The sequence below is a fragment of the Catharus ustulatus genome, chromosome 16 (genome assembly GCF_009819885.2).
Source record: "Catharus ustulatus isolate bCatUst1 chromosome 16, bCatUst1.pri.v2, whole genome shotgun sequence".
NCBI classification, from domain to species: Eukaryota; Metazoa; Chordata; class Aves; order Passeriformes; family Turdidae; genus Catharus; species Catharus ustulatus.
This window is the reverse complement of record NC_046236.1, coordinates 12,562,974-12,581,502: the sequence shown is the minus strand read 5'-3', so window position 1 is coordinate 12,581,502 and position 18,529 is coordinate 12,562,974. Positions and strand designations below refer to the sequence as shown.

The window sequence follows — 18,529 nt, the reverse complement described above, 5'->3', positions numbered from 1 at the left end:
TTTTCAGTCAAGACAGTCATGTGCTTAGAACAGCACTGTAACTTTTATTTTACCTTGTACTTATTTGCTGTCACATGTTAAAAGTTCCAACAGAAGTCTTCTGGTAACCACACAGATCTGGATGTTAATGAAATGAGTGACAACTGGGTGCATTGCACGTGCCCAACACCAACACTCACTAATTGGTTGCAGAAAACATACAATATGCCATAATTTACCAAAGCACCAATGCCTAATCACTTCACACTGCAATGAATTTCAAGCAAACATGAGTAATTATGCCATTAGTTTTAATAAAGTGACAGCTAGCACTTACTCCACTCTAGTGAACATTTGCACAGAAGTTGGTTTATAAGTGTTCATCATGTCCTGCAGCTTTATAGAACAACTCTTAGAACATGAAGAATTCTTTCAAGATTTGTTGTGACATGTATGAACATTTGTTCATATGTTAAGTGCGGAAATCCAAAATTACTGAGCACCTTCTTTTTTATATACTACATTAAAACTTTGATTTCACTTGTCAATTATATGGATGAGAACTGTCCATATCTGCCCATGAGATCATTTGCAGAGCCATCTTGTCTTTTCTAAGTGGCTGCTCTGATATTTTTTCATAAATTGGAGTTGAACCATTTGAAAAATATTAAAAAAAAAAAAAGTTTTAGATTTGACCTGGATTTCCTTAACAGAATTAGCAAGATTTTCACTCTTTGAGTTTTAAACAGGCACAACAGTTAACACTGCAGGTTTTTACTGACACCAGGACACCAAAAATATGTCTTGTTCAGGTTTTGGGAGCACAAGACAGAGCTGCATCCAGTATATGAAAGCTGAAAATTATACTCACAAGAAACCTGAATGGGATTGACAAGGCATCATTTTAATTATGAGGCATTTACATAGTGAATGTAACGTTGAATTACCAGCACTTTAAATTCTGAGTTTCACATGAGTGCCATTGACTCAGAATTCTCAACTGAAGATTCAGAAAAATATGCTTAAATATTTGACCCATTAAATGCTAATAATAAGCCATATATAATTAATTAAATCTGAGAAAGACTGCTATCAACACTTGTACAGAGAACCTTGAAATGAAGATGTTAGGTACTACATAAACAGCTGAAAAAAAGTTTTCAAAATACAAATCTTGCTTTGTCATTCACTGCTGCTTCAAACTTGTGTATGAATGGGAGGTTTATCTGGAGAGTCACTTGAAATTTTTCTGTTGATGATTTCATGAAACAATAGCATCACTGGCCTATCTTGTAATTGAATTAAACTTGAGTCAATTGACCTATTCTCCCCTTTCCCTGAAACGAAACACCTAAAAGTGAAATTTTAGCCTTGTTCTATGGATAATGAGCACTGGTATGATTTGTCTCTGTGAACAGGAAACACCTTCTCTCAGTTGACTAATTTTATGAAGTTACCATATAAAATATTTATTCTTTTGAAGAGGAGAAAAAGAACCCGGAACAAAACACTGACCTCTCATTAGTTCTCAAAAGCTAAGAACCTTACACAGCAGTTGCAAGAGAAAATACAACACACAACCTTTAAAAAGAAGTTTAAGGTAAAAAGAAAATATTCTTTCTAATTCAAATGTGGCATTTTAGAAAATTATGGTTGCACATGCCAATTAAGGAAACCAATTTAACAATAATCCACATCTCTTTCTTCATTTAAGATACATCTGATGTTGTTCACAAGTAAATAGTTATGTTTGTAAAAACAAAACAAATTCTAGAGAGAAATGGGAAATTACTTGATAGAATTTATCTTAAAACTTGGTGTTTGAAGTGATATTAAAATGGTTTTTAATTTCAGTTACTCCATCTTCACAAGCAAATCTAATGTCTTCATGGCAATAAAAACAGTAAAAGGTGAAACACAGGAGTTACTGTTCGTGATCTCTCACCTCTTAGACTTATCTGACATTTTAAAAAATGCTGGGATAATCTACCATTAAACAATCTTCCTGCTCATCTGCTCTCGACAGGGCCTCCAGCACAATAAAAGCCCTGCTCAACACAATGCAAGTGTCCTAGAAAAGGCACTGTGTGCCCAGGGAGAGGATGTGCAGGATCTGCTCCCTATTGCAGTGCAGAACCAGAGGTGTGAGCCTCCTCCTCAGCCTGTCCTAGCAGTAGGCAGTGCTTGTACAACACACTGAGGAGCACTAATCTGAGAGCAGAAACACATTGGGGTGGTGGTTGTGTCAGCCTGAGACAAAGGGATAAAGACACAGAGGGGAGAGTGGGACACACAGATGGATGTGACACAAACAGCAGCACTGCCTCACCATGGCACAGCAGCACTGCCAGAGCACTAGCAGCAAAGCTGCTGTAAAAGTTTTCTTATGCATCACAGCATTAAAAAAAGTGCCAATGACTTTCTCCTCAACAACAGGGACAGCAGGGAAGAAAGCACAAAGGTGCTGGTTTGCAAATGTTGCATTCATATGATAGGTAGGATCTGGGTTTATTCAACCTCTTGACTCTGAAGGAAACAGTCAAACAAGAAAACCCACAGACTCAAGAGGACTTAAAATTCAACTTATATACTGATGGAGAATTCCCTTCACCTCCTCCCAAGCACTTCAGTACTCCAGCAATGTGTTCCATGTTATGATAAATGTATTATCTTTGAACTGCAGGTATGGCACTGCAGCATATATTTCTTTTCCAATAATCATATACCATTTAGTTACTTCAAAGCATTTAGTCATGAATGGCCTCTGCACTTCTTGATGGGTAAGAAATAAGAAACAAGGAATATTCATTCCCCAAAGCACCAGCAAGACCACAAAGACAGTGTCAGTACTGAGTCTGTGTTTAACACAAATGTTAGATGAGCAAACAGCACTAGTTTAACAAAATACATTTTTTCTAAGTGTCTAAACATTTTAAATATTTGCACTATAGTTCCATTATTTCCTTAGCACCTTCTCTTAAAAAGTAACATTGCTACTGAGTTGATCTCCTGTGAACTCAATGCCAAAACCACATATCAAAGCCACAACATTCTCAGCTAATAAATACACAAAATTTGACAAATATGAGCCTGAGGATGAAAGCAGTGTCTACCAGATCTTCTGATTCTTTGTGTAATAACGAGTTACAAACTTCAATTGCAGCCTGGAGTCAATGTGGGACCCTTCTGGCAGCACATGCTGGAGCTATGTTATCATTATTCTCTACTTTCTGGTCCAAGAGAGCAATACCCAACAAATTATTTTTTAGGTAACATGTTAGACCAAGGAGTTTATTAGGAAAAATATATGGCTTAGGGCTTAAAAGATCATAAAGTGGTTTAAAGAGACCTAAGGGACATTGATTTATCTAGCAGAATCAACTTTCTTTTCAGGCTGCCACAATAGAGCATGGAAATGAGAAAAACAGGATTAAAGAATCACATTATCTGCCTAAAAAGCTCTAATGCTTTATTGTTTATTAAAATGACACTTCAAAAGTTATCTGAATGGTGTGACGTAAGATTGTACAATCCACTTCCACATCTTGCATTAAGTGCTGCTAAAGACTTCCTTTAATCAGAGTTGTCTGGAGCTCACACTTTCCCTTTTTAACCTACTGAATCTGTGCATTAGATAGAAACATTAAAAAGTAATATTGGTGGAATTTACAACTTAAGTTGCAAAGTTTCTTTTTGTTTAAGAAGAAAGTATTATTCCTATAATCAGCCTACTGAATTGAGATACCAGGGGATTGAGGAGAATTTTCATGTTACTTAAATTCAGCACCTGCCTGGGAAGACTCCACCCAACAGAGGGAAAAACCTCACTGAAAGGGGCTTTCAGAGAAAAAAGCTAAAGTTAAGTCTTCTAAACCACCTCACTTTACAATTTTCTCCCTGGGGCAGCAGCCTCCATAGATTTGTATGAAGTCAGGCCATGTACACTCCCTTGTGTTGTGTCAGAGTTGGAAAATTCCCTCCCAGTTGAAGCTGATTTTACAAACACTGCCAGGGTCATTCCCCAGCCAGGCTGTCCCTGCACCACATTTGCATTGTCCCTGATGCCTGTGTGACCCAGTCTGAGCTAGTTCAGGGACCTGAACAGCTGAAAATTAAAAACACTCTCCTTAAAATCATAGATGTACATTTCTAATCTCAGCGAGGGTGCCATTTGTATTGCACCTCAGGGGCATCTCACTGGTAAAACACAATTAGCAACAGACCAGTGTCTATTCTAGGAATAGATTTGTCATTTTCTGTAGCAAAGGCAGAACAAAAAATCTCTCTTTAGAAACCAAAAATACAAATGCTCAAGATGTGATACACAGATATCACATACATCTAGAAGTCAAGAATCTGTGCCATGAGCAGATCCTACAAACCCAGTCATGTATGTTTAAAAGCAATGAAGTTGGTATCACTTTAAAATAAAAGTTTCCTCCTTGACAGCCATGTCACCCTTTGAACTCAAGCCTGAAAGTGCTACATGAACTAATTCCTACAGAACCTTCCGGGGCTGTGACATTCCAAAGGCCATGTCTGTAAAAGAATTGCAAAGTCTTATTTTACTCCAGGGGCAGACATAAGTTCAGAAAGCCCCAGTTTTTTGGGAACAGGCTTTTCCATGAAGTTACATTTTTGTTCTACATGAGCTCTATGCATTGTGAAGGGTCATCTTTGAGGCACGTGCAGCGAAGAGTCTTTATTCACAAGAAAATACTCACTTGATAGCCAGAAATAGAACCAAAATCTCACTAATGACTTGCTTTCCAGCTGTAATAACTGTAAGTAGTCTAGTCTAATACCATGCTATAGCTGCTAACAGTTCTTCCTTTGGTTCATACAAAAGTCTTCTTGTGCTGAATTTAAAAGATTTCAAATAAATGAAAGATGGAACCAAGCACTGACAAGAAAACAAAATACTGAAAAACTGATCAGTGAACAGTACTCAGTCTTACTTCTGACTGTGTAGACAGGAAAAATAATAGGTATCAATTTAAACTTAATCCTAATGCACATGCATCAAGAATTTGCATTAAAGATGCAAAGGTACCTTATTTTATAATCTCTACACGAATCTTATGAAAATCGTTCTATTTCATATGTTTTAACTTCAAGAAAACACAATCTTGAAAATATCAACATATCATCAATTTGTTCCTAAAAAGCTATTTAAATACATATTATGTATGTACATATGCAGAGGGAGAAGGAAAGGCCTATTTCTGTAATGAACCCAGCATGAACAAGATTTTGCTCCATGAGGAATCTAATTGCCTCTAGTCAGCCCACAGATCCATCACAGCAAAAAGGTCCAGCTGAACCAAATAACCAGGCCATCCAGAATGTGATATTCAGGTAAAGCTGTATAGAAAATTGATAAATGCATGGAAACCTTTTGAGTCAAGAATGTGTTCCAGACTTATACATGTATGGTGGTAAGAACAATAAGACAATAAAAAAATCCCTTTCAGATCTACAAAAACCCAATCCCTTCACTTAACAGCTTCCTGATAATTCACTTTAAGGTTGTTTTTTAGTATTTCTATGGTTTGTTTAAGCAATCTTTAAAACATTAGACAACATTTGCCTTCCTTATTCACAATACATGCTATGCACAGAGATGGCAGAACCTTCCAGAACAACCTTTCAAGGACTATGAGCCATGGATACAGATTTGCCTTCTGTTCTTCTGAGGAGAGGTGAGAGCCACAGAGCAGAGCTGCCACAGCCTCTCTCCACAGCCAGGTCATCCCTGCTCTGAGCATCTCTGGCAGTGCAGAACACAATGATAACAAACACCCATTACCTATGGTCTCCCTTCAGCTCTAACAGGACCATTACACTGCACTCTCAAAGAACCATCTGAAGCACTGCACTTGGAATGTTAATATTATGTGTTCCCAGCTCTTTGAACTTGCTCTAAGTCTTAAGAATAGGTACTTTTCCAGTAAAACATAAACATATAAAGCAAACCATGAGTTACCACAGTAGAGAGAGTGAGAAGTCGCATGATCTGGCCACAGAAAATGCCAACCAGCTCCACCCCAGTTCTATTTAGACTGGGCCTGGACCTACTCCTCCAAATCAATTGCTTAATTATTATAATTATATACACAGTAAATTCAACTGCTTGAAAACTAGCACATACTTAAAATGCTCATCATAAGAAAAGAAACTCAAAAGGCAAACCCAATACAAAATACTGGGTATCCAATGAACAATAACAGAGTCTTGGGAATAGAAATGGTTCCTTCTACATTTAATTAATAATCTTTTTCACTCTCCAGTAGGTATTGCCCTAACATTTCACCAACTCTCCATCCTTCTGACAACCAAATACTCTATGTAAGTTGTTTATCATCTCTGCACCTAATGCAGTTTGAAATTTGCTTGAAAAGGCTTCTTACACTCAGCATATTTATAATACATCAGATCAAATATTTGAATTAAGGAAATTGGGCCCCAGAAACATTTTCATCTATCTACTGGGTCATGGCTTCTTTCAAAGCACAATGCATATCAATACCACCTTAAATGTACATTTCAGGTATTTGTAGAATTCTGAATACAGATTTGATTAAGTAGCATAAAAAGATTACAGTTCAATTGCCATAAAACTAAGAAAAATCAGACAAGCTTCTCTTTCTTAATATTTAAAGATACCGGGCTCCTGCTGGAGAAGCTTAAAGCTTTGCTCTGCTTTTATCTATTTTAAAATCTTTCTGAACAACAGCCATCAATCTGAAGAAATATATTTTCAAAGTATTCTTTCATTCCTCAACAAAAGACAGACATTGGGAAGGTACTTAAATCCATTAAGATGCATGTAGAGTAGCCTCTAGCAACTTCCAACCTCTTTAAATAAGCAGAATTTTTCTATTTCCATACAAATATTCCCGTAGTTTAGTAAACATTTTGTACCTCAGTAGGCATCAGTGTTTGTTAATCTCATACATAAGGAATAAATTCCAGTGCTGCAGGAGCTCTGTGTATTCCCAGGACTCTGCCCAGGCATGCAGACCCCCGAGCCAGACGTCTCTGCAGGAGGATGTTCCTCCAAGTGCAGTAGGCAGCGACTGGGGCCGAGTGATTCACTGCTACCACCACCTCACAAAGTCTAATTTGATAATTATAGTGATTATCAATTAGCATCTCATCACTATTTGATGACACACGATGACTTGAGGCTAACTAGCATCTCGTACATCATTTAACAAAAATGCCATGAAAAGAGGGCTGGTGGCAGAGGCCAGCAGGCAGGGAGCTGAGTAAACAAAGGAATGTGCAACAGTTTTGGGACTCTTACAGGTTAATTTTTCCAAGATGGGCCAGTGCAGACACACTCCCAGTGTGACAGGCCCTGACCATCACAGGAGTGGGAGCTCCATTCCCAGCCCAGAACAGGCCACAAACTTTGTCTTCTGTACCTGGAAAGTCACTCCCACTGTGAGGTCTGAACACCACTGAGGTTCAAAGAGAATCCTTTATCACTCAGGACAACAACCCAATGTACATGCCAGACTAATTAAACTCACTTTAAAAAGGAAAAAGGAAGCAGAAAAATTTTATTTTGAAATATGTAACGCAACTGTCGTAAGACAGAACAGCTGAAGAGCTGAGCACAAAATGAATTTACAAGTGCTTTTGTCTACAGTTCATCACTAGATCAGCTTTGACATGGATGATCATTCAAGTTTAGAGAATACTCAACCAACCTGTTGCAGCTGAAACTCATTTCTTCCCTTCACCTTGAAGTATAACATACTTGATCTCAACAACTTTACCTGATCTGTTTCCTAGGAATGAAGAACCTGCGTTTCAGTGTGCCTGAAATAATTCTTATGTCTTTAATGCTGGAATAGTTATTATGGAAAGATTAGCTGGTTATGGCATTGTATTATGATTCATTCAAAAGAGCCATGGCCCATATATTTAGAATGTTCATTTTTTTATCTTATAAAAAGATTGAAGTCATGTAATTCTCTCATGCATATGACCACATCATTCCATTAGAAACTTCTGTGTGTAGCAGACTTTCCATTTTCATGAAGGACTTTTATAGAAATTGTCATCTTCTCTTGAAAGTAAATTTTTGCATAAAAATTATGAATGTCTTAGAATCCATTAGAATTCAGAATGCAAAAAACCCCATAAGTTATAAATTAATACAAATTTTGTGAAATTCCAATAAAAGTCCCCTACATCAAGACCTCCACACTGGTTTATGCGTCAAAGAATTCTTAAGTAGACTAAAATTGTAATCTTCAGCATTAAAAATATTAAAATGTATTTTGTTTCTGCATTGCATAATTGTTTTATGTTTCATTGTTTCATGTCTTACTACACTTCATACCTTTATCTGCACCCATATTATTCAGAAGTAATACATCTTATTCTCTTCTCTTCCCCTTCTTGCCCTAAATACTCTTAGTTACTTAAAACTAACTTGGTGTAAGGACTTTTTCTGGGGATAGTTTGTAAACACTACAAAACTCCCTGAGATATACAGTACCTGAAACTGATACTACTGCAAATGCTGAGTAATCTGAAATGTGCTATTGAAAAATTATGCTCTACTATGTGCTAAACAAAAGTTCCAATTCACTTTTTAATCCAGTAAGATGGCTAGTTATCTGCTAGCCATAGAAAAACTGCTTTACCTGACATCTAAAATGATTCCTGAATCCCTGGCACCTAAAACTACTTTTTATGATGGGGTATTTTTTCATTTTTAATGTAAACAGCAAGAATAATCAGCATTAATCTGCCAACATGAAGCATCATATTGGCACCTATCAACAACAACTACCAGAAGAAAAAAGCAAAAAGTGACGTGAATTTTAATTTGCAGAGATAATTATGTCAGGTATGGCTTGTTTCAGGATAACAATACCCTGTCAGGGCTTGCAGGCCTCAGCAGAAGTAATTTGGGAATAGCAGTGACAGCATAAACAAAGCATTGAGAAAGGTTTATGAGGGTGGAGTCCATATAAAACACTGGATTAAATCTCTTCTGTATCCTGCGGCTCCAAACTTTCTGAGGATGCAGCAGTAAACCCAGAGCAGACAAACTAGAGCAGACTTGGCTTCCAACCCCTCTTCCTCAACACACGAGCCCCATCCACTTATTACAACTGAATGCACTGTTGTTCCCCGTGAAATACTTGAAAACAAAGAGCTAAAACACAAAGACTGTTCCCCTTCATGGAGTATTAACTTCCGCTTTTAATAACTAACTCCTGGTCCCACACGACACAGTTCTGCATTGTCCAGCACACCCCACTTCAGCCAGACAATGCACACAGCAATAAAACTCAACCCAGCAAAGAAAGTGAAAGCTGCGTTTGTTCAGCGCGTTATTTGGCGCAGCCAACTGTAATGCTTCTGCCTGCCATTTATTGTTTACTCTGTCAAAGGATTATTAAGAATTAAGCTACATTTGGCAATTTTTTGAGAAGGGAATTTACATGCAAAGTGACTGACACTTGGTATTTAAAGTCTATTGGTCGACTCTGACCCTTCGTTTACAAGTGACTCATTTGACTGCAAGGATCTCTGATGTGGAAATGCTCAGATACGAATCAATTGCAGTTTTTGTCTCGGGTAAATGTTACTTGGCAATCCAAAAGAAATGAACAATGCTGAGACCGAGGCTCACATAGAGCAGTGCTCATATGTTTAAAGAATTCCTTTTACATGCCTGGTTTAGTTCTAGTCGGAGGATTTATGACTCCCCTTCTCCTAATAACTTATCTCAGAGCACAGTGGCTTTAAACACACACACACAGACACAGAGACACACACACACACAAAACCAGCAGTTAACTCTTTTGCTGCCTGAAAGAACAGCACGGATGCATTTAAGTAAATTTAAAAAGCAGGTTTGGTGCCGATAGGGATTGTGATTCTCCGTGGGAGGTTGGGATAGGGTAAGGATAGGGCTAGAAAGGGAGAGAAACGTGTAGGTACAGTTTTGCAAATCCCTGTTCCATAAAGAAACGATTGTGTGTAAGCAGCGACCATTCCTACATGAATCAGCTCAGTGCGAATTCTGCAGTTTATCACTGATAAGGATAAAAGTAAAAGGGTTTCTCTGTACCCGAGCAAGATTCCCTTCCTCTCAGAAGGCAGATGCAGCATTTCTATAAACAAAAATGTCTCTAGCCCTACCTTGTGCCAGTGCTTGCAACATGTGGAGCTGAAGCAACAGAAACGCCCACCATCCCCGACAGAAGATGAAACAGAAGTTTAACTTTATCATCATTCCGCCTCGCCTGCTATTCCTCCGGGCAATAATTTCGCGATCCACCTTTCTTTCAACCGGTATTGCCTCACTGATCCCCATCCGATGCGAGTGGCCGCCACTCCTGGCAGCGCTTTGGTCATCGCTCATTCCGCACCCGCGGGCCGGGCTCTGTGCGGAGGCTCGGGAGCCTGTGCCCGGCGCTTTGGGGGGAAGCGAAGCCCCCACTTGCCAGGCTCGGCGGGCTCTTTGATTTGTGCTCGCTCCGCCCGCACGCCGGGAGCAGCGCTCCGTGTGCCTCCCGCTATGACAGTCGCCACCTAAGTCAATGTTTCTTGTGGAGGTATTGATTGCACCAAAACAACCGGGCAGAAATGTGAAACACATGTTTCTCTGCGCTGTCACATCCGATGCTTTCAGCAGAGAGGGGGTAAGTTCAGTGTTTCAGTAAATCCGGATCCTTCAGCACATCGCAAACAGGAACAGGGAGAAACTGATCCATCTTAGCAGCCACCAGCAGACAATCCAAAGAGAACCTTTTATACCGCAACACTGATGGAAACTGTTACCCCCGTCATTTTTATGGAGCCTGGTGAGTTCTCCAGCATGTGTCCCATTCTCTTGGAAAAACCCTCCGATGGCAGTGTCAAATTCTCATAGAAGGGGGGAAAAAAGCGACAAGGAAAAAAAAAACTAATTGAAAGTATCTTGTTATTCCTTGCGCTAAGGATTTATTTCAGACAATTTCAAGATTAGCCATGCAGACAGAGTAGTCTCCCGATATCCCCGCAAAGCTCTGCATAGTTTATATTAATCCGATTTTCCTTGGAATACAAATCTCTACCGTCAATAGAAGGGTTTGAAGGGTCCTCGAGCAGGTAAATCGAGCAGCTCTGGCTGCGATTGCAGCTCGCTGTGCAGTCAGTCAGCCACAGGCCAGTGCCGGTGTCACTTGAACTCCTCACGTTCCGCCGGAGGTGGGCAAAACCTCAGTTGATCCTGTCTCCCTCCTCGAAGGCTGGTGCCGATCCCTTCCTTGCAGGGAGACCACGACAAAAATCACCTCTAACAGGGGCAGCGCTTTTTCTCTGGCCGGTTGTGGACGCAGCAAGGAAGCAAACCCTCAGCTGGACAGTGTCCGGGGCGGGGGGAGCGAAAATCTCCCGAAGCAAACAGCAACAAGGTGAAATCCTGCCGGCTCCGCTGAGCCCGGCTCCTGCTCTCGGCGCTGATGCAGCCCAGGGATCCCGGTCCTTCCTCCGAGCGTCTCTCGCTCACAGGCGCTGTAAACACAAGGGGGAAAGCGCGATCACAACAGCGGCAGCGGCGGCAATAAAACCCAACCGAAAAAAAAAAAAAAAAAAAAAAAAAAAAAAAGGAAAGCAAGCGCTGGAGGGTTTTACATTTGAACAATGCATCGGGTATTGTTTCAGTCCCGCCTCCCGTAAAGGGAAAACTTTCGTGGGAGATTCCCTCCCCTTGTTAAAAGAAAGGAAAGGAGTAGTTATAAAAGAAGTGCACCCAGGATAAAGGCGAGTTAAAAACAAAGCACCTAAGCGCGAAGTTGATCAAACACGAGCCCCGCCAGCTCGCCCCCGCCCCTCGAAAGCCGCCGCAACTTTTCTCAGCGCCTCGGGCGGCGGCGCCGCGCGACCCTGCCCGCTCCCCCCGCCACCCCCCGGCCATCCCCCCGCCACCCCCCGCCACCCCCCGCGCCCACCTCGGCGTCCCCGCCCCGCGTCCCGGCTCCCCTCAGCTCCCTCCGAACCGGCAGCGGCGCTGCTGGCTCACCTCCCGGCTCCCCGCACGCCTCTCCCGCCCACAGCGCCTCAGCCCACCTTCCCCTGACCTACACCTCAGCAGCGGGGCCGTGGCTGGGCCGGCAAGGGCGGGGGGTGCGCATCCTGCGCGGGGCTGAGGGGATGTGTGTGTGCGTTTATCTGGACGCGTGTGTATCTGTACGTGTGTGCCACTGTCGGGACCGGGCGGTGCGGGGCTGGGGGCGTATTTCAGAGCAGGTTCCGCAGCCGCGGGAGGGGGGGACGCCAACACCGCCATCCCCATCCCCATCCCCTCGGGTGCTGCGCTCCCCCCGGCCGGGGCGCTCATTGGGCGGGCGAGCGGGCGGGCGGCGCGCGCGCACGGGGCCGGAGCGGCGCTGTGTCTCGCGCTCCCCTTCGCCCCCCTCCACAGCGCGGCCTGAGGGGACGCGGCCCGCGCTCCCCGGCGCTTGTCCCCGCTCCCTTCCCCGGCCCCGCAGCCCCGGCGGGGCGCTCCGCCGCCGCGTCCCCGCGCTAACAGCGCCCCCTGTGCCCGCGCGGCGGTGCCGCGGGCGGGGACCCGCCGGGCCCGCCCGGACAGGCCGGGCCGCCGCCGCCGCCTCTTCCCGGGCGCGCCCCGCGGCGGCCGCGCTTCCCGTGCGCCCCAGGGCGAGGAGCAGGAATGTGGAGACGGAGCCAAGGGAGCCCCGAGGTGCGAGTTAAGCCCGTCCCTGCGCGCTGGGCCGTGCGGTTGTGCCCCGTGGAGGGGAGCGAGGGCCGCAGGTTGGCAGAGCCGAAGTTGGAGGTTGGCACCTGCTCCTTCTGCCCTTCTGATTGCCGTGCAGCAATCACTGTGCGTTATCGCCTCAAACACAAGGTCATTTTCCGCTGTCATTAACAGGCGGTGTGATGCGGGTCTGACAGAGGTGTGTTACCCAAGAAAACACCTTTTTCTCAAACCTGTGTTATTTTACAGCATACAAGAAGGTAAAGCAGCTTCACAGTTCGCACCCCAGCGCACGGGAACACTTTTCCTGGTTCCCTGGCAGTGTCCTGTGCCCGACACCTGCCCCTCACTGCCTCCCTGTCCGAGCCGTTCCATCCATCAGCATCCAGAGCCGCAGGGCAGCTTTTCCTCCTGACCCTCCCTTTGTCTCTCCCAGGTACATCTGTCTGCCAGATTCCCTCCCACGCCAGTCCCTGCTGCTTCCAGTATTCAACAGGTTATTAAGTTTTATGACATCTCTTGCTGCCCACCCTTTATCCCTCCGTGTGCCAGCTTGTTCCTGGGTTCAATAAGTTGCTGTGCTCAAATCCTCCTTATTGTGGCACCTTTTCCCGGTATGAGATATGAGCTGTATTCACCAGCCGCCTCTTCCTTGTGGTAAATAAAGTGAAAATAGCGATTCTGCTGTGCCTCTCACGTCACACTTTCCTTTTTTTGTGTGTAGCCCACATTAATCATTATCTACACATATCAGGACTCAGTGCTTATGATTTTCCCTGCAATACGTCCGTTTTGAGAACAATGCAGACTGAACCCAGATTGTGTCCAGAACTGACCTCAAGGAAGTAACAATCTGTTTGTAACTCTGTCGCACCATTAATAGTAGTTATTCTACTGCAGCGTGAAAAAAAACCCTTTTTATTTAACCAGTAATTTTGGGTGGGACTGATTTGCCTTAACTGGAAATGGAAAATACATTTAAGTGTGTGTTGGGCAGTTTTGTTTTGTTGTTTTTTTAAGCACTGTTAACAAAGGAGCGTAGGGCCGCTCACGGAAATTTCAGTTTAAGATTTCAAGTTCAGTTTGATAGCTCAGAAACTCCTTGGTGCTTCCTCATAAGATCTAGGGGAGTTTGCAGTGATTGTGAAAAGCGTACTGAAAGAGTCATTGTGAGACCTTTGAAACCAAGGTGCTTCAAAGGAGAAATGCTCATTTCTGTAGCATTGCCCCATTTCAGTGGAAGTTTGTTTCACTTTAAAATGGACACGTTTTCCTTGTAACCTTTAAATCTGTTCAGCATGCAAACGTAACCACGGGAAAGTAACCTACAAATATAAACATAGGAAAGTGCCCTACAAATACAAACATAGGAGAGTAACCTATTTCCATCACTCGGGCCTTGCTTTCTTATTCAAATACGATTGTGTCTTTTGTACTTGACGTTTTGGATGAAATGTTTGCAGTTTGCTATTTCCTTATTTTTAACAATGAGCGCATCTAAGAGTACAATATTCATGGTTGGGTTTTTTTTTTCTATTTACCTTGGTTACAGTAAACGTACTTAGTAGTGTTCATATGTGAAAAAATTATCTGAAATCTTGTTATTTAGATTAGTGAAAGCTTTTTTCCACTTCTCTATCTTTCATGCATGTAACAAATAAACATATAGCAGAAATACTGGTAGGAGAACATCTCTTCCACCTGAAAAAGCAGAAACAACAAATCTGATGGTCATAAAGACAGAAAAAAAGGACGGGATGAATTTTCAGAAATTTTAAAAGTAAACACAGGAACAAAAGAAGCAATCTAGTTAGTTTTACTTAAAGGTGGGAAAAAAAGAAGGTAAAAAGTCTTTTTATCAGTACTGTTGTGTTTTGAAATGAGGTGTAAATGCGGTGAGATGATGAGACAAAAGGGAAAGGAAAAAAAGGCTCCACTACTCAAGACAGGCTGTTTATCAAAGGCAACCTTCTAGCCAAGAAAGTGGAATCATGGAATTACTTCCACAGGACAATATCACCAATGTTTTTTTACAATACTGTATATCTTCTGGGGTACAGTTTATTGACTCTTTAGCATTTGGAGTTAGCTAAACTCCTACAGATGGAGCATTCTCATATGCAAACAATTTTATATGCTTTTTAAGATTTTATTTGCTTATTTTGTTGAGGGGATTTTGTTCTATTTCTGGTTTTTGGGATCTCCTGTATCTCCTCGTGCAGTCTCTGGTTCTTGCAGCCATTGATGGGTGGTACCCAGCTGGGATCTAGATTATGCCAAATAGTTTTGATGGTTATGATGGTTTTTAGCCAGATGATTGCTATGGTTTGGCTGTTTAGACTTGTAAGACAAATAATTATACTGCATTCTCTTCTATTAAAAAACAAACAAACAAACAAACAAAGAAAACAAACCACCAAAATGAATCAGTGATTTTTATGTGGTGTTTTTAACCAGTACACTTTCTTTGATGATGACTTACTCCACCTGGGAATTTTAACTGGTGAAGCAAGAGTCTTTAAGTAAATGGAGAGCAATATGAACACTTTAACAGGCAAAATAAAAACTGATATTCTAGTAAGGTCTTCTTCATAAGTAATGGAGAACAATTAATATTTTTAATTCCTTGGATAGAAGGTATAGATCTTGTTGGTAGCCTGAAAATAGTTCCATGGGTCGTTCCTACATTTCCATTTTTTCTTCACTCAAAGGCTTAAAGTGCAAAACTCAGGACAAGCAATTTTATTGACTACCACATGATAGTCCCAGAGGGTTTTTATATTGCCTTTCCTTTTCTCCCAAGAGGGACAGTGCTTTAGAAAACAATGACTTTGCAAGCAGAAAGTAACTTTCTTTCAAATGGGAATGTTTTTCAGCATATTAAATCAACCTGAATTCAATGAACTTTAGGGAGGGGGCAAAAATCTTCCCTAGCAAGGGCATATTCCCAAGAGACACTAGCCAGCTGCTCTGCTTTTATCAAGTAAATCTGCTTCTACATCAATAAAAAACATTGGAAGAGAAGGAAAAAAGTATCCCATTACATGCTGGAAGTCTCAGGGGAGGCATTAGGCAATGACTTCACCACACTTCTGGAAGTATCTCCCACAGCAAATGCTGTTGCAAGAACAAGAATAACTCCCATTAAATTTTACTGGGCTTAAATAAGTTAATATGGTGTCAGTTTATAAAGCCCCCAAACAAACAGAATGACAAATTTTTGTTTTCTCCATGTGGTTTGAATTTACATAAAAGAAATTAGAATTAGATTTATGTACTTCTTAGGTCTGATTTTAAATTCAGAAATGCAAGCAAATTCAGAGTTAAATTCCTTCGCTTGCTGCTTAATAAGATTGTGCTCAGGAGTGTGGGAACAGGCAAGGCGCAGTTCTAAGGCACAGCGGTAAAAGTTGAGGGCAGAATGAATATATTGAAATGTTTCATGGCTTTTATGAGCCTGAGAAGGATCCTGCTAGCGCTGTAGCCCAGCTGTATTTATGCTCAAATACAGTTAAGCCGATGGAAGCAATGTCTGTGCCGTCAGGACAAGGGGCTGACGTGGTTTCTGCATTATCCCATCTCCTGTATTATTCCAAGGTAACCAGAGGCTTTCTCATTTAGCCATCAGAAGAAATTCACAATGACCCAGCCATGTTGCCCTGCTGTGTTTTATGGAGTAGAGAGTTAGCGAAGTAACATAAAGGATCGAGACAACAGGTTCTGCGTTTTTGAAATGTGGACGTTTGAAAACATTCTCAGAGGCTCCCAGAGGAGGTCTACAGGGACTCTAATGATTCCACTCCAGACGAGTTGGGCTAGAATGGAGAGAGAGATCTTCTCTTAAGAAGTCTGTGCCTTCAAACACCAGCGGGTCTGGCTACCCAGCCATGGGTTACTCGGATCGCCCTTTCATGATTCTGATGATGCCCCAGGCATGAGTGACCTGAGCACTTTGAGAACTGTCTGGAATTGTCCGTAAATACCGGGGCAGACTTTGGACAAAGACTAAATGTTTCACTTGAACTTAACCTTTGTACTTAGGTGTGCCTTCTTGGGGACTTCCTCAACTTTCTAGTTGATAAGGAAAAAATAAATGAAGCAGAATCTGAAACGGTAAGTACAAAAGAAATCTACTGAATTGCAGCTGAATATTACCAGTGAAATGCATTAATGCATCAGCTTACACTTGGTCACACCAGGCAGAAGAACTTCCAGAGAATACATCAGACTGTAGGAAGTGCAGTGTTAGTTGCATTCTTTTTCCCTCCATTCTTTTTTTTTTTCCTAGAACTAAACCAAAACCCATTCACAACAGTAAAAAGTACAGCTTCTGCAGGACATGTCTCAAGTAGGATATAAAATGTTAAACATTTTGAAATGAGGTTAGATTTCATGGTTTTTTTCCATTTTTCAATAACTTTTATATGAAAACCCCAACAAACAACCCCACAAAATCCAAAACTGAAGTTCTTGTACCTCGTGCAAAATCCATTGTGATTTCTGTTGATTAGAATTTTCTGAATTTCCTGATTAAGATGCTGTAATATTCCCATGTTTTCTCCCAGAGAGGATGCTAGTTTAGTCATTAGTGAACTGGTTATTGTCTTTTATAACCTTATTCACAAAGGTATTACAAAGACCTAAATGACTTTCCTGCAGTCCCTGAACAGTGCAGAACACTATTTTAATCAAGGTTATGACTTATTTTCAGATGCAGTCTAAACATCTTAAGCAAGCAAAGACATCCATTAAACACTTTGTGATGGGATTCCATCATTACAGTGAAGAACCAAGTTAAATGTACACATGGAGATCATATTCCAAAAAATAACATATTCTGAGATTCTGTAACTGAGAAAGGCAAAGTGCTAGATGTGAGAGTTAGTTCGTTATTACAACCCTGCATTTTTCTCACTTGATTGACATGACTCAAATGGAAAAGCCTTAAAAGCAAAATGCCAGTGTGATAAACAGGTAACAAGGAGGAGGATGGAAACAATTACCACGAGGACTTGAGCAGTCCCACTCATTAAAGGGGAGAAAAACTGAACATCTCAGCCATGTTGCTGCTGCCATAGTCTGCAATTTGCCTGTCACATAAAAATAAACAGGTCAGGAAAGGGCAAAGTGAGCTTTAAAGAATAAATAGAAGATATTTGCAGTGATTGGCCGCTTTAGCTATAGATTATTTTTTCCTCCATAAGACATGAATATATATTGATGAGTAGTATTTTAAATTAGGATTCAAATCCAGAGGGATCTGCCACTATGGACATTTCAGCAGATACTTTTCTGCCATAATGAGACCATGGCTTGTCTTTTAAGGACATTTTGGCTTTATTAATCTTTTGCTCCTGAACACTTGTGTGGCTAAGAATTTTCCAGATTTATTGATGACTGAAGTTGAGATGTCAATTTTAGATCTTGTAACTCTGATAAACAAAAATAAAAAATGGACCAGACTGTTGGTTCAGGAAGATAAAGTAAGAGGGTTAATATGAGTGAGCCACTGTGCCAGATGGTTTTTACAAGTACTGCTGTTCTGGCATAAAATTAATGTTGTTCCAAAATATTTTTCACCAGATATCTGTGCAGAGATTCTGACCAGCAGGTTCTTACATTTAGTGGCCAAAATGATTTATTTGTCACCACTGTTCTCCTTGGCTGCATCCCTGTGTACATCAGCTCAGCCCTTCTCTTGACTAACTGCACTGGCACTGCTCAGTGCTTTACAGCTTTTTCTAGACTGCTTCTTCTCAGTTCTGTGATTCTTCCTTTTCTTATGAGTTTTTTTTCTCTTTTTAATACTTTTTTTTT

The 18,529-nt window shown here is 41.5% G+C and overlaps 1 protein-coding gene across 4 annotated transcripts in view; it reads right to left on the bottom strand.

Annotated features, from left to right (window-relative positions):
- The window catches only part of SDK1 (sidekick cell adhesion molecule 1), a 388,639-nt gene extending 376,329 nt beyond the window's left edge, over positions 1–12,310 (bottom strand). The window contains exons 1-2 of one of the 4 annotated variants that reach the window (XM_033074164.2): positions 11,946–12,310; positions 10,153–11,508 (exon numbers count right to left, since the gene is read on the bottom strand). In XM_033074164.2, coding sequence (XP_032930055.1) covers positions 10,153–10,612 — 460 coding nt within the window. In that variant the 5' untranslated portion in view covers positions 10,613–11,508; positions 11,946–12,310. Of the gene's footprint in view, positions 1–10,152; positions 11,551–11,777; positions 11,847–11,945 lie in introns of those variants that run through there. The other 3 variants (XM_033074168.2, XM_033074167.2, XM_033074166.2) reach the window with 3 other exon arrangements.
- Between the last annotated feature and the right edge of the window lie 6,219 nt (positions 12,311–18,529).